We start from the raw sequence: 16,974 nt of genomic DNA on the forward strand, positions 1-16,974 counted from the left end.
ACTTCTTGAAAGAATCTTGGTAGAGCTAATTCCCTTACTTATTTAGTGCTCGGTCACACAGTCCCAAGTGTTATGCAGATTAATAAGAAATTTGTATACTTAGTCTTAATTTCTATTCATAAAGCAGATCTTCAAATATTTGAAGACAGTTAAGTCCTCTCATTTTCAGGCTGAACAATAACTAATTCTTTAACTGATAATCATGTAGCATAACCTCAAGGATCTTGACCACTTTATTCTCTCCTGGGTATTCTTTAACTTAACAATGTTTTCCTTAGAAAACAATACTCAAAGATGAACAGCAGACTTTAGAAAAACTTGGAAAGACTTATAATGAGCTGATGCTGAGTGAAGTGAGCAGAAACAGGAGAACACTGTACACAGTAACAGCCACCATGCGCAATGACTGATTTTGACAGACCTAGCCCTTCTCAGCAATGCAAGGACCTAAAACAATTCCAAAGGACTCATGATGGAAAATGCCATCTGCATCCAGAGAAAGAACTATGGAGTCTGAAAGCAGAGTGAAGAAGACTATTTTCTTTTTTTGTTTGTTTTGTTTTTCTCTCTCATGGTTTCTCCCATTTGTTATAATTCTTCTATACAACATGACTAATGTGAAAATATGTTTAATGGGAATGCATATGTAGAGCCTATAACAGATTGCAGGCCATCTTAGGGAGGGAGGGGGTGAAAATTTAAAACTTATGAAAGTCAATGTTGAAAACTAAAAATAAATAAACTAATAAAAAAAAGAAAACAATACTCAAGATGTGGTCTCACAAGCACAGCCAAACTATTATCTCCTTAGTCCTGGAACCCATGCCTCTCTTAATATAGCTTAAGAACATGTTAGTCCTTTCAGACTACCCTCTTAAACTCCAGGTGTGTTTCCAACTCCTTGATGGATATTTTCCAGGTAGATATCTTGCTGGTATTTCAAATTCATGTCCAAAAGTGAACTGTATCCTTAAGCTCCCTCCATTGAAAACTTTCTGGTTTCTGTTGTATTTAACTAAATTTGAAACAACAAATTAATATTTTCTTCTTTCTCTTCTGCCTATATGTTATTGCCAAATCTAACTGTTTCTATATCCACATCTCTTGCATCTACCATCTTTTCTTCTACTGACAAAGATATTAAGAGTCTCCTAATTGGTCACTGCCTCCAGTCCCTGCCCTCCCTAGCCTTCACAGATGTGTTAAAATACTCCTCAGGCAGAGGTCTGATCCTATCATTCTTTTGCTCAAAAACCTTGACTCACTATTGCCTTAAGAAGAAAAGAAACTTATTAGTCTAGCATTTAAGGCCTTCTATAACCTGGTTCCAATCTATTTTTCTATTTCTCTTTTATACTATCCCCATTTATTCTCTATATTCTCTGTAAACTGGACTATTAATTGTTCCATGACCTCAATGTATCACTTTGTATCTCTCTGCATTCAGGAAGGGTATCTTCCATACTTAGAATGTACTCCTTTCTAATTTTTGTCTTTCAGAATTCTTATTTTCAGTCAAAGCTCAATTCAGGCACTATCTTCTCCAGATAGCTTTCCTAACACCACCAGCTCAAAATGTTACCCTCTCTTCAAGTATTCCCAGATGCTTTGTCTGGATTCTGTTTATCCACGTATGGCATATCTTATATTTATGACTGCATATTATATTTATTGGTTTTTGTGTTATATCTCCTGTATAATTTACTATTTCAATTATCTTTAAACCCCAATACCTAACATGATGCCTTGCACACAGTAAGGGCTTTAGAAATATTTTGATGAAGGAGAGGACTTTAAATTCTAGGGATTAAAAAGGAATATGGGCAGGGTCCCCAATCTCCTTTGCTGACACTGTAGAAACCGTATTATATGTTACTATTAGCGTCCATGATGTGATCTGAGATCTTGTATGTTCTGAATGAGGAAATGTGCTTTATTATTTTACTGAAGGATAGAGTCGGTAGTTCTAGGAATTTCACCAGTGAGAAGCAGATGAAATATAAAGCCCTACCAACAGCATACTGCCCGACTAGATAGCAGCTTTTATAAAGTTAGGTAAAAGAATAGTAAGGGTCATAGAAAGATTATCGAATAGCTTTTGTGTTCGTTCTGAAAGAACCTGTACTAGAAAAACAAATGGGCAGTGTCAGAATTAAGCGAATTCAAGTTGCAATGAAGGCTTTGGTTAAAAAATGAAATGGCAACATATTATTTGTTAAACTTATTAAATATTACAGATTGTTACTGGTGTTCTAATGCATTATAGCTCTGATATTAGTAAAGGTGGGAAGGCCAGTGAAAAGTCTGTGACCTATACAGAAATGTGAAGGTACTCTGAAAATTATAGCACAGCACAGAAACCCAAGTTCTTTTGACCATTTTCTGGCTAAACTGTCTGTTAATTTATCTGCAAGTCCAATTCACTCACATCCCTGTTTCAAAGGACTATGTATTTTTGCATGTATTATGTATATACGAATGTATTTCAAAGTATTACATATTTTATATCTACTATATACATATTATGTAGAGGATTACATATTTTTAAACATAACTTAGGGGCCAATAAAATCAGCTACTTTTTCTAAGTGAACTCCCAAATCCAAAAGCACTAAAAAAAATCCCCCAAAACCCAAACTAAAGTCTTTTGTCATTTACATGTTCGTTAGATATTCCCGATGGAGATTCTGATAGCAATTGCTTCTTGTGACTGTCTTAGGCTAAAAACTAGGAGCTAATTTGTTCAAACACATTTGATCGTGTACAGATAATTCAAAACTAGAAAAAAATACAAATTTAAGATTATGGAGGATAGCTACTCACTAATGCATTACTTGGAAGAAATACATTACCTGGAATTAAATCTTCTCTGCTTTCCTTAGCAAGAACAACAGCATGTTCTGAAACCTCAGCTGCCTCTCTTTGCACAATCTGGCGTAAACAAGCTAGTACTGCTCTTCTCAGTAACAAGTAGGAGCTACAGAGATTTGCCTAAAAAAATCCAACACACGAAGAATAAGTAGGCTTAAATTCTCAGTGGTACTACCTTGGTCTGACAGGTCTTAAATTTGATCCCTCTTTAACTTCAACTAACCCTTCCACACTGCTGTGTTAAACGTAAGAATGTGCTATCTGATATTCCTAAGACTGTAAAATGCAATGCTAATTTGCACCATTTATATTTTTTGGAAGCAGCTTTAGAATTGGTGATTATATTTAAGTATACAATATACAATAAGCATACAACATTTAGAATATTAAAACTACAGTTTGGAGAGGCAGAACAAATTTAAGTAAATGACAATTTACAATAGCAAAGGACTCAAGACTAAATCAGTTAAGACAAAAAAGGAGTAGAAAAAAAGAGGTAAGAAAAAAAATTGTTTGCTGTTTATTTAGTAGCTGTGTTATTTTTCTTCTTGTCCAGTGTATGTTTATCTGCCCTGATATCTGTTCATTCCAATATTGTCTGCTTAAGTATTTTTTCAAAAGGATTCTTTTCAATAGACAAGCCCACTTCTGTTTAAGGTACTCTGGATATTGTCCAATATAATGTCATTATATTGTCAGTATAATGTCAGAAGTGAGTAATTAATTTTTCAAAAATGACAAATTAGTGTATAGATGGAAAATCTTTTTCAAAGAAAAGCAGAAGTATTTTTACCCTAAAACCACAATAAAGCTATATCTTTTCAAAGAGGAAAGGGTCAGGTAGTTAAAGAGATAGTAGCAGCATTATAACCAGCTTCCAAATATTTCCACATCAACATCATAACTAAATTTCTTATTCTTCATTATGCAGGACTATGTAAGCGTTACTACAATGTGGCTAGCAAATAACAAAGGATAATTTAAATACATCTTAAATTATTAATTCTTACTAATTCCGAGACTTCCAGTAATAGAAATGGATTTTAATTTGGGTGGATCCATGAGTAGAAGGAACAGAGTAAAAAGAGTCATACTTACAAAATTTATTTTAATATAACCATAAAAGTACTTATATTTAAAAACATTTAAAATGTCCCCTTGAATACTGGTTCTCAAACAAAATTTAGGAACCATTAGCATAACTCCTGCAGGGTGCCTTGAGGACTGCTACTGGTTTAAAGATAAAAATAGGAATAGAGTGGGTAAATTGGTTGTAGATGGTATGAGGCACTCTGAAGGGAAAAAGAATACTAGGCAGTAACTGCTTTTTGGAAATAAAATGCTTCAAAATGGTACAAGTATGAGGCATGGAACTACTGGCTCTAAGATTCAAGAAGAGAGAAAATAATTGTAAAGAAACCTTAAAAAGGAGATCATTAAAATAAGAGCATTTCCCCAAATTTATTAGAAGTAAAATGACAATAGGGGCCAATACTCTAGTAGAGTGAAACATTTCTTGCAAAAAAATTTTAAACTAATACCATGCCAGTCATATATATTACATGTAAGTTAAAGGAAATTAGTCCATGAGCTAATAAAAATGTTAGAACATAAACAGAACAACTCTTTTCACGCCTAGGATTATTTGTGCACTTAAGAAAATGTACTTGAAATCTTCTCAATGTCTCTGGCAAGCTGGATTTTAAGTGTACAAAGAAGACCGATGCAATGCTTCCTTAAACTGGTCAAACATTTCCCAGTAAGGGCATGCTTAAAGTAGCTGCCAGCTAATTAGAAAAGATCATCCCAAGTCAGGATGCCATATGCTGCAAATCAGAAGGTTTCATATTTCCACATCATTCTCCAGCATGTAAAGGGGGAACAGGAAGAAAAAGGGGTAAGGCAAACAAACAAATAAAGCAAGCAAAATACACAAATTAAACTACAACCTCATTTCTTTTTTGCAATGAATAAAGTCAAACTGATGCAAAATTAAATAGATAAAAAGAGCAAGTGTACCGGCTGAACAAAGCTGGAAAGGGTTTCTTTAGGGTGCCATGAAACAAATATCATAGAGCATGCTACACATATTGCACATATTGTTGAACAAAGAGATGCCAGGAAAAACAAGAACAAATACAACAAAAACCCAACACAGACAGCACTTCAAACTCTCCAAAAACTTAGGAGTCGAGGGTCAGGGACCTACCAACACAGAATTATCCAACAAGATCTCCTGCACAAAAACAAATGACAAACTGGTCATGACAAAACCAAAAGATAAACACCAGGATGATGTTGACAATTTTGAATACAAATATTTTTGAATATCATTCAAATTTGCTTAGCCACATCTCAAAAATATCCCACAAATCATTTATTCAGACTTTGTCATATCAAAAGGTAAAAGATCTTAAAAATGCCCAACCAAGTGGAAACTTGAATAATGCAAAATAAACTTACCAAATTAATAGGAAAATGTAGAAGAACTATGTATTTGCAAAGTTTGAATTTCTGGGTAAGGCCTCACTATCTAAAATAGATCAAACAAGGTTCTGCGGAAGCATGAATGTTGCCAGAATATCCAGCAAATGACATTTAGTGGTCTGTTACAATGAAAAGCAAATTTTAAAATGGCTAGTATGTTGACTACCTAGCAATGCTAGATAAAACAGAATGGAGGTTAAATATTATTTATTTAAAAGGATATTCTTCCTCACTGTGGATGGAATGTATTCTGAATACCAAGTCAGACACAACATAAATGAAAACATAAAAATATTTCACAGAATCAGACTTTCAAAGTCACAAGGGACCTGAACGACTGACCAGTCCTACCTGGGCTCTCAAGAGGCCCACCACTGTTATTTACTAAATGAAACTTTTCAAGAAGACTTCAAGTGAAGGGGAAAAGCCTATTATCTCCCAAGGCGGCACACTCTACTTTCTGGACACCTCTCAATTGTTGGAAGTTTTTCCTGACATTTACCCAACTATCGAAATCAATCTCAATTTTCATCTCCGCCATTTCCATTCATTGCTCCTAGTTCTTCTCTTTAGGACACAAGTAGGACAAGTATAATCTCTCTTTCACCTGTCAAAAATAAAACCTGACACTAATGGTGTTCAACACGAAAGGAAAGGAATTTTTTCCAACTGGTATCATTTAAGTCCACTACCAATCACGCCTTGATTGAAAACCACAATAACAAATTAAAGAATGACCTTTTAAAATACTTAATTAAAAAAAATTAATGTTGTAGTAAAAGAGATTCTGGACACAATTTCTGAAAATGTTAAAAAAAAAAAGTCTTAAGAAAAAGAAGAAATATTGAGCATTTAAGCTTTCAACTTGGATTCTTCTCAATATTTCTAAATGTTGCCATGGTAAAAATTTGACAGTGTCAGGGGTCTTTATCTTTTCTCTCCCTGGAAAAAGTAAGAAAACAATTAGAGTATAAACTCGCTGATGACAGATAACCATGGTTTATTCATCTTTTCATATAATACTTCTTTGCACATAGATATACACACTAAAAGTTAAAAGAACTGAGTATGGTTGGTTCTCGTTTGCCAAAGTATTTGGTTTAACTATGTATTTCTAAATTGTCTCTACTATGTAAAGGAAATCAATGGCAGACTTAAAAGGACATTATAATAGTTCATAGACTCAACCTACTTCAATTAAAAAAGATTTTTACTAAGCACCCGCCATATGTAAGATACTGTGGTAGGCACTCGGTATACAAAGGCAAAATTCTGGAAGACAATAGTTAACACGCTCAAAGCTTCAGCGTAAATTCTTCTTTGTGATACAACATTCGAATAAATGTAAAATAACGTGAAGAGGGAGAGAGCACTAACGAGAGGAATTAGGAAAGCAGAGAACATATGAAGACATGAAATGGGAAATGTCTGGGAAGGCAGGCTAGAACTAGACTGTGAATACATTAAATAGGAGGCTTTAGATTTTGTACTTTACCCTTGAGATTATAAGGAGCCACTGGATATTTTGGAGTTGATTAATGAAATCCATGCTTTCAGAAGATTATCTTGGCCACTGTTTGGAGGAAGGGTTGGAGAAAGCAGAGACTAGAAGCAGGGAGTCAAGTTAGGAATTTATTGTAACAGTATAGGAGAAACTAATAAGCTTGAACTAGGAGTATACATCCAAGTGAGAAGGGTATCAAAGCAATAGAAGGAGGAGAGAATATGCAAGGTAAGGGAGTGGGCAACAGTGCCAAAGGTGCAAAAAGAACAAGAAGAATAAGGACTAAGAATAAGTCATCAGATTAAGCAGTTAAGAGACTGCCAGTAACCTTGGCGAGTAGTGATCACAAGTAACAACAGTAGGGATGGAGAAGCGAATGGTCAGTCAGGATGAGAAGCCAATGAGAGCAGCGGCCTTCTCTGTATATCTGGATAGGAAAGAGTAGAAGGATACAGAATAATATCTTGATGGGGTGGCATGGTAGAAAGAAGATGGGTTTTTGCTTTTTTTTTTTAAAGGATAGGTGAGATGAGAAGCTGTTTGTAGTTTGTAGGAAATGAGTCAGTAGATGAGGAGGGACTAAAGATGAGAGAAAGAGGGTGATCAAAGTGGTTAAGCTCCTGGAGGACAACAGAAAGAATATCATAAAGGGCACAAGTAATGGGGCTGGCATTGGCAAAGAATAGAGGCACTTCATCACCACAGACTGGCCCAAAAAATAAAGGAATGGAAGATGATAAAGAGGGGTTTTGAACTGTAAAACAGGAGAAGAGGTTGCCCGTAATAGATGTGGTGACGGACTCTATTTTCTCAGTAAAGTAGGAGGCATCCTATTCTGCTGAAAGGGAGATGTAGGAAGTTTGAGGAAACAAAGAAGGTTTGAAATATTCAGTGGGGGGTACAAAAGGGAGTCATTTGGGGAAGAATAAAAGGCCTACATTGCAGCAATGAAGGCCCAGTCGATATTAGATGATAGAAACTTTTCATGTATCCAATGGAGTCTAGCAGCCCACAATTAGGAGTAAAAGAAATGCAAATCAGAGGTTAACCTACATTCAGGGTTTAGAAAGAGAAGAAGGAACAAGTTTCTACTATGGTTTTACAAGTAGAGAATGGCAGTAACCCGAATCAATATCCAAATAAAATCAAATCCGAATAAGGAGAAAAAGTACAGCCAGCACGAAAAGAATATGGAAATGCTAACAATGACTGTTCATCAACACTCTTCGAAGGCTGGGGTTTGTAAATGGCGGCTCGAATACGAAAAGAAAGGACAGTTACACGCCAAGGGGTGACTCCTCAGGTAAGACAAAGTCCCGTTTGTACATGATGCGTTTTTCTAAGATAAACTTGGGCGAAGCCATAAAGAATCTGACTTTGTTGTACATATTGCTCCCAAACTTAAACCAGAGTTCTATTTGAATGCCTTATCATGATGTGTAGGTAATCCTACATCAATAAAGCACAAGCTATGCTTTTTCCAGGTGGAAAATGTTTTAAGTATGGGTTTAGCTACTGATTTCAAGTCAGTAGGACCAATCTGCCTAAGTCTACGTGGATTTATCAACATAAAAGCTAAGGATGTGCTCTGGTCATAGCAATTTACAAGTTAAACTTACAACTACTAAGGCAAAGAGGCTGGTGGAGGAAATGCCCAGGTCAATGATATTTTTGATTGCTTAAGTAGAAGCACTGCTATAAAAACTGGTGTAAGAAGAAATGAAATGAAAACTTCATAAAAATTGAGAGCAGTTAGCAAAATTCAGAATGGCACAATGGGAAGTAGGACATGCTTCTGGTTTTGACTAGAGTCCAAATCAAACTCAGTTACAAAACCTGAAGTCAGAGGACCAAAGCTTTACTAGCTTTTATTAAATAGTTGGATGACCTCAGATGAGTGACTTAACTTCCTCCATTACCTTATCTGTAAAGACAGATGATTCCTAAGGGTCCTTACAGCTCTGATAGTCTGTGTTTTACTCTGAGCTTCAAACTCACAGATTTGTTAAAGAATTGTTAAACTGTTAATTGTTAAAGAATCGTTAAAACACAAAGAATTGTTAAACACACCTCTTTGGTAAATCCTTAAGTTTAGTTATTTGACAAAGTTTCTTGTAATTTTTCTTTAACATGGAAACAAGAGTCAAAGCAAACCTCAGAAGTATATGAATAATATCCAACACTTTTTTATTTCTTTAAAGAATAGTATTATAACTGGTTATTCCCTGGGTATATTGCTGTAACAGATATAATATCAAAGCATACTCAGAAACCAAACCAAAAATTACTTTTGTTTGGGATGACATATTTATTGAAATGACATAACATTTATTTTTATTAAACTGAGTAATAAGAGCTTACAATTATGTATTGCTTTAAGGATTAACAAAATTTTTTTAGTCAGAACAAATTTGTGAAGTAGGTCTTGTAAATACTGTTATCCCTATTTTAGAGATTAAGAAACTGAGCCTAACATAGGCTGCAACTTACCTAATATGTGTTTGGTTTTATGGCTCTAAGATCAGTGCTCTTTGGACAAGTACCACATTTTGTACGTTTGTAGACTCCACAGTGCCTAGTACAGTGCCCTGCACATAGCAGCCATTTGATAAATATTTGTTGAATAAATGAATACTTCAAATATTTGGCTTAACAAACAATCTAAGCCCTGAGCTTTTGGGCATGAGATGGAAGGCATGATTTTTTAAAAATGGATTAATGTAATTTAAGATATATATGAAGACTTAAAAAAGAACAGAACTAGAGAAAGCTAAACATTATACTAATACAATATTTCTGAGAATTTAAAAAATGGTTTCAGGTAAATTTTAAGAAATTTCAAATAAAAAAAGGAAATAACACATTTAAAATTTTATACTTACACAGAGGCAGCTGACCAGACTAGATAAATTGACATAACGTGGAGCAAACATATGAAGTTGCTGAAGACAAGAGATGGCTTGAGCTTGAACAAGGCAATCTGGGTTATCCTGCATCACTGCACATCCCAAGAGACAGGATGTCCGTAAAGTAGAAACTGCAGTACTGCTACCTAAAATAAAAAGAGAAATCTTTTAATAAATGAGCCCATGATGTTTCAAGTCATGCTACTTCATTAGTAAGATGCAATAAAAGAGAGGCAATTATTTATTTCTGACTTAAAACAAAATTCTTGAAGTAAAATTTATTCTAAGAAAAATGGTAGAGGCTGTGCTATTTGGTTTATGAAAAAAATTATTCATTCAGAAAATAAAGGGTTGATTCAATAAGATATCAACAATCAATGAACTTAAGTCAAATCACCTGAAAGTCACATCAATTTTTTTTTTCCTGAACAGCCAGGTTTGGAATTAGGAGATAACTTCAGCACTAGAATTGTTAGCATGTACGCTGCATTAGTTGAAAGGCATTTTCTACCACTAAGCCTATATTACTTTGGTTCTGAATGGACTAGAATAAATATATTAGTTTTGGGGGACCCATTTATTTATCTCTCATTTGGATGCTTTCCAAAATTACATGAATGTCAAAAAATTCAGAACAGTTTACATGTAAAGGTCAAAGACAACACTGCTGAACAAGTTGTGCAATATTTTGCTATATGTTACATTGATTCAAAAAATATTCCAACATCACTACCTTATGAACGAATCATTTAAAAAGTAGCTCTTCAAACCTTGCAACTCTGGTCCCAACGTGGTGATAAGTGCATTCAAGCATCGTCCAAGACTTTGGTGAACTTCAGCATGGGTAGGTGGAACGGTCAACAACAACATTAGTGTAAGAGAGAGAGTAGATTCCACATGGACATGGTACAATGGGCCAGCAGAATCAATTATCAATGAGAGAGAATGCAGCGCCCATGTCTGGGAAGTCAGGGGAAAAAAACTGTTACAACAAAGAATATAACGTTTTAAAAATATTCTAGTAACGGTAAATAACAGATCAAAGAACAAAATTTTTAAAGAAAACAGGAGATTTTCTAAAAGCCCCTTGTCCCCACATCCAATAATGAACATCATGGATAGATTTGAAGTAAAGGAATTTCAGATTATTTTCTTTAAACTAAACAAACAGAGCTCACTGCTCCCTCCCTCCTCCACAAACCCATCTAGCCTCAAGTTTAATTGCGTATTTTGGAATGAAATAAATATTTCTACAAATCTTAACAGCAATGACCATAAAAATAATTTGAAATTATATTACTGTCTATTAATAGTTTATTGCTTACATAGACTATTAGTGTGAAGCCAGTTTAACTAATGGCTTTTGAACAAACTTCAGAAGGAACAAAAATCCTCTCACCCCATATTATTTTTTTAAACCAGTGAAAAATTTCACATCACACTATACACAAAGTAAAGTAAACCATATGATAGAGAGAATTGGGAAAATTTTCAACTTAAACAGAAGCAATTGAAGAGTAAGAAAGCTCCCTGCTGACAGATATACTGTGGTCTCCAAGGCTTATTTTATGGAAGGCATATTTCACTTAGTCATCCTGAACTCTGAAATACCAAACTTGTTTCCATTTTACCCGCCTCTTCCAGATTTCTTATAAAAAGGAATATATAAGAAGAGCACATGACAATTGCACACTGAAAAGAAAGCCCTGAAAAATAAAATGGCAATATTGGGGGTAGGGATGGGGGAGGTGTCCCGCTAAGTATAACACTTAAGTTGCAATTAACTACATTTTCCTATCTTAACTGAAAGACAAAACAGTTATTTGCAGAACTAGTTCAGATTTTCTAAAAACCAGATACACACTATACACAAGTGTTTGGAAGTTACTTATGTTTATATAAAATGAAGCTATTAATGTGATCACACACCAGGAAGGACAGGACAAACACAAATTAAGGGATGGAGTTTTCTCAGAGCTGAAGAGTGAAAAGACTATATAAAAGGTTGGTTTTCATGCACGTGGAGGTATTCTCTTTACTAAAGGAAATCCACGTGGTGCTATAAGGGATAGAGACATGTAAAAAGGGTCCTTGGAGGGAAGCAAGATGATACCATGTATGAAGTTAAATTTTCTACATTTCTGCAGCATCCCATTCTTTTCCTGAACTGTCTGATGTCCATTATGTTAGGTTGCCTCTAAGCAACTCCATGATAATGCTATTGTCTTTGTGTGAGTCTTCACTTGGTACCTCAAGTCCTAGGTCAATCTCATCAAAGTGCAGGCAAGCTCCAGTTATTAAGGATCACACAGTAAAATAGAGAAAAGTTCAGCGCTAGCCTCAGGTAAGGTCATGTCTTTCTTACTGATGTCAAACGCTTCTTGATAAGCCCCTCGGAAACTACCAATTGTTTGTTTTGGATCAGTATCACACACTATTTGAATCTGTGGAGGAAAGTCTCCCTTTATTTTCATATAGAACACCTTGCTCTCTGGATTATTTGCTGTTAAAAAATTATGCAGCATTTCTAGGATGGCGCAGGTGGATCTTAGTTTATGCTCCACTTTCTCCTCAGTCTTTAACCAGCTGCATCATCTTCCAGTTGGTGGTAGTTTTTTGCTATATGCTGGAAATGACTCCAAGCTGACCTCTGCTCCCTGAATATGTCCTTCTGCAGACTACAGAGGGCAGGCTAGACTCTTTATTAGAGAGGCTGGTCCCTTGACTATTGCTTTTATGCAGGTGGCCATGTTGTCGCCATCCTCAAGAAGCTTTACCTTCTGAATTCTCTTCTCTATAGTGAACAGCCTGTCAGTGAAATTAGGGACAGTGGTGGGAACAGGAACAGGGCTCTGGGCAATGGGAGAAGCAGTACAAAGGGTGGGAGTAGAAAATCAACCCAGATCAGGAGTCCTTAAAAACCACATGCAATCAGCACCATTTTGATAAACGTTAAAGACACTCTTACCCTATCCCCAAGCACTGAGAGACATATAGTACAGAGAAGCTTAATATCCCCAGCTCACAACCATTTGCTAGTCTGTTCTGCTTCCCTTCTAGCTGTCTACTATTCTCCAAAAGTTTATGAAACAAAACACAAAACTATTTATATTATCACAAAATTAACTACCATTCCAAAGATAACTTATTAAAAAGATAAATGTTGCCTTTATGACACTGAAAAATTTGGAGTTTTTTTTTAAAAACCAACCAAAGTTACCAAATAAGTGTCCATTTTGTACCTGTTAGACATTTATTAAATAAACTGTGCAAATGGGCAGGGAGGGAAGGATTCAAAATAGTCTCTTATTTTGAAGAGATTAAAGTATAGTGGATAAGACAACACAATCATTAATTGTTGGATTGGTATAGACTACATATGTGATAGTACCTTCAGAGATTGTAGGCTGGGATTAGATAAAATTTCAAAAATGGTAGGTAGGACCTGAGATAGAACCTAAGAGCCAATGAGAATTTGTAGCAAAGGAAAGAGCATCCCAACAGAAGAAGAAAGCAAAAGAAAGCTCCAGAGGCAGGAATGAAAATAGCATTTATGTACGGAAGATAAAGAGGTCAGATAGAATTGAGATCTGATACAGTAGGAGGCAAAGCTAAATAGTTATGGTAGGGTGACTTGGTAGCAGAAATTAAAAGTCAGGCTGGAAGTTCTGATTTCATCCAAAAGGCAATTTGGATCCACTGTGGATTTTTTAAGCAGGTAAGTAACATTGTGAATTGAGTGTTTTAGGAAGAGGGATTTAACGGGGAAGAACCTGGAGACAGAGTTCAGTTACGAGGCAATAGCAGTAATCCAGTGATGAAGTAATATGAACAGAGACTTAAGAATAGTGGTATTAAGGATGGGAATTAAAGGAAGAATCTGAGAAATACTTTTGAAGGAATAATTAAAAGGTCTTCCTGATTGATCTGAAAAGGAAAGCAAAAGAGAAAAGAGAAGTACAAATAATTTCAATATTTTAGCTTGCAAATGGAGGGAATGGTACTATCATTGACAAAAAATGGTAAGATACAAAGCACATTACAATTTGGGGGACGATAAGTTTAATATGAGGTGAGGTTTGATGTATGGAAAGGCCCAATAAAGAAATAAAAGCCTAACCAAGGCTAGAAATGGCTTTGAAATTCATTACAGAAAAATATTTTCCATCAACTGTCAACTCTTAAAGAAAACAAAATCACTTATAAATACGTATAAAATGCATGTTTCTGATGAAGGTATTAAATGAAGCACCTTACCCGTACATCGGGAGAAGTTCCATCCTGTGACAAAGTGTAAAGGATGCCAATACAAGCATTCAAGTGTTGAGAAGACCCCACTCCTCCTAAGTATCTATGGAGGGATCCCAGAGCCAAAGAATGTCCTGTTCTGGTTACCACATCCCTAGCTGATTTCAATCTATTTGATGGGGGAAAAATACAAATAAAGAAATTTTTAAAAAAGGGAACACAATTATCATTATCATGCCAAAATTCCTGAATAAACACCACTGGACATAAAAACTAGAACTATGTTATCAGAAATGTTAACTGTACTGACAAGAACACTTTAAAATGAAGTAATATTGAATAATTAATGATTCATTCACCAAATTCTCATATGTTTTTAAAATTAAGATCTTTTATTTTTAATTTACAACACTCAGTTCTGCATGTTTTTGAGTTCCAGATTTTCTTCCTCTCCCTCCCCCCCCGCCCCAGATGGCATGGAATCCAATATATCTTCTACATATAGCTTTGCATTGAACTTATTTACACAATAGTCAAGTTGTAAAGAAGTAGTATGACCAATGGAATGAATCATGAGAAAGAAGAAACAAAATAAAAAAAAAAAAGCAGAGCAAATAGTTTGCCTCAATCTGCATTCAGACTCCACAGTTCTTTCTCTGGATGTAGCTAGCTCTCTCCATCATGAGTCCTTGGGAGCTGTCTTTGAACCTTGTACTGCTGAGAAGAGCCAAGTCTATCAAAGCTAGTCATCACAGAATCCATATGTCTGTGGTTGTGTACAATGTTCTCCTGGTTCTGCTCTGCTCACTCAGCATCGTATCATATAGGTCTTTCCAGGTTATTATGAAGTCTGTAAGTTTCCCATTTCTTATAGCACAGTAGTATTCCATTACCTTCATATACTACAACTTGTTCAGCCATTCCCCAGTTGATGGGCATCCCCTTGATTTACAATTCTTTGCTACCACAAAAAAGAGCTGCTATAAATATTTTTGTACATATGGGTCCCTTTCCCACTTGTGTGGTCTCTTTGGGATATAGCCCTAGGAGTGGTATTGCTGGGTCAAAGGGTATGCATGTTTTTATAGCCCTTTGGGCATAGTTCCAAATTGCTCTCCAAAATGGCTGGATCTGTTCACAACTCCACCAACAACGTATTAAGGTTCGTATTTTCCTACATCCTCTCCAGCATTTATCATTTTCCTGTTTTGTCATGTTAGCCAATCTGACAGGAGAGATGTGGTACCTAAGAGTTGTTTTGATTTGCATTTCTCTAATCAATAGTGATTTAGAGCATTTTTTCATATGCCTATAGATATCTTTAATTTCTTCCTCTGAAAACTGCCTATTCATATCCTTTGACGATTTCTCAATTGGGGAATGACTCGTATTCCCATAAATTTGGCTCAGTTCCCTGCATATTTTAGAGACGAGGCCTTTATCACAGACATTGGTTGTAAAGATTTTCTCCCAATTTTCTGCTTCCCTCCTAATTTTTGTTGCATTGGCTTTTTTTTATACAAAAACTTTTCAATTTAACCACAATCAAAATTATTCATTTTGTAATGTTGTCTATCTCTTGTTGTGTCATGAATTCTTTCCTTTCCTATAAATCTGATAGGTAAATGATTCCTCACTCTCCCAAACTGCTTATAGTATCAACCTTTATTCCTAAAACATGAACGCATTTTGACTTTATTTTGGTATATGGTGTAAGGTATTGGTCTATGCCCAGTTTCTGCCCTGCCATTTTCCAATTTTTCCAGCAGTTTTTGTGAAATACTGCATACATAGCCCAGAAGCTGGATTCTTTGGGTTTATCAAAGAGTACATTGCTAGTCATTGACTTCTGCGTCTTGTGTCCCTAACCTATTCCACTGATCCACCACTGTGTTTCTTAGCCAGTACCAAGCAGTTTTGATGATTGCTGCTTTATAGTACAGTTTAATATCTGGTATGGCTAGGCCACCTTCCCTAGCATTTTTCATTAATGCCCTTGATATTCTGGACCTCTTGTTCTTCCAGATGAGTTTTGTTATTATTTTATCCAGCTCTGTAAAATAATTTTTTGGTAGTTCGACTGGTATGGTACTGAGTAAGTAAATTAATTTAGGTAAAATTGTCATTTTTATTATATTAGCTTGGCCTAACCACGAGCAACTGATGTTTTTCCATTTATTTAGATCTGACTTTATTTTTGTGGAAAGTGTTTCATAATTATGTTCATATAGGCCCTGGGTTTGTCTTGGCAGGTAGACTCCCAAATATTTTATAGTGTCTACAGTAACTATAAATGGAATTTCTCTATCTCTTGCTGTTGGGCTTTGTTGGTAATGTATAGGAATGCCAGGGATTTATGTGGGTTTATTTTATATCCTGCAACTTAGCTAAAGTTGTTTATTATTTCAAGTAGTTTTTTACTTGATTCTCTAAGTAAATCATCATATCATCTGCAAAAAATGATAATTTAGTTTCTTCTTTGCCTATTCTAATTCCTTCAATTTCTTTTTCTTCTCTTACTCCTACAGCTAACATTTCTGGTACCATATTGAATAACAGGACTGATGATGGACATCCTTGCTTCCCCCCTGATCTTACTGGGAATGCATCTAGCTTATCCCCATTTCATATAATGCTTGCTGATGGTTTTAGGTAGCTGCCATTTATAATTTTAAGGAAGGCTCCGTTTATTCCTATGCTTTCTAGTGTTTTTATTAGGAATGGGTGCTGTATTTTGTCAAAGGCTTTTTCTGCACCTATTGAGACGATCATATGGTTTCTGCTAGTTTTGTTGTTGATACAATCAATTATGCTGATAGTTTTCTTAATATTGAAAACCATCTAGCCCCGGAAATTTTTTCCTAGGGAGTTCATTGATGGCTGGCTCAAGTTCTCCTATTTCAATGGATGCAGCTTATCCACGTCTAGTTCTTTACCATCGTTCCCTCATGTTTATCT

General features: G+C 35.4%; 1 protein-coding gene across 1 annotated transcript in view; it reads right to left on the reverse strand.

Moving 5' to 3' along the window:
- The window catches only part of HEATR5A (HEAT repeat containing 5A), a 182,524-nt gene that overhangs the window by 58,206 nt on the left and 107,344 nt on the right, over positions 1–16,974 (reverse strand). The window contains exons 19-22 of the mRNA XM_036734739.1: positions 14,026–14,185; positions 10,539–10,728; positions 9,745–9,914; positions 2,853–2,991 (exon numbers count right to left, since the gene is read on the reverse strand). Of these exons, the coding sequence (XP_036590634.1) occupies positions 2,853–2,991; positions 9,745–9,914; positions 10,539–10,728; positions 14,026–14,185 (659 nt within the window). The remainder of the gene's footprint in view (positions 1–2,852; positions 2,992–9,744; positions 9,915–10,538; positions 10,729–14,025; positions 14,186–16,974) is intronic.

Source organism: Trichosurus vulpecula, chromosome 8 (genome assembly GCF_011100635.1).
Source record: "Trichosurus vulpecula isolate mTriVul1 chromosome 8, mTriVul1.pri, whole genome shotgun sequence".
Taxonomy (NCBI): Eukaryota; Metazoa; Chordata; class Mammalia; order Diprotodontia; family Phalangeridae; genus Trichosurus; species Trichosurus vulpecula.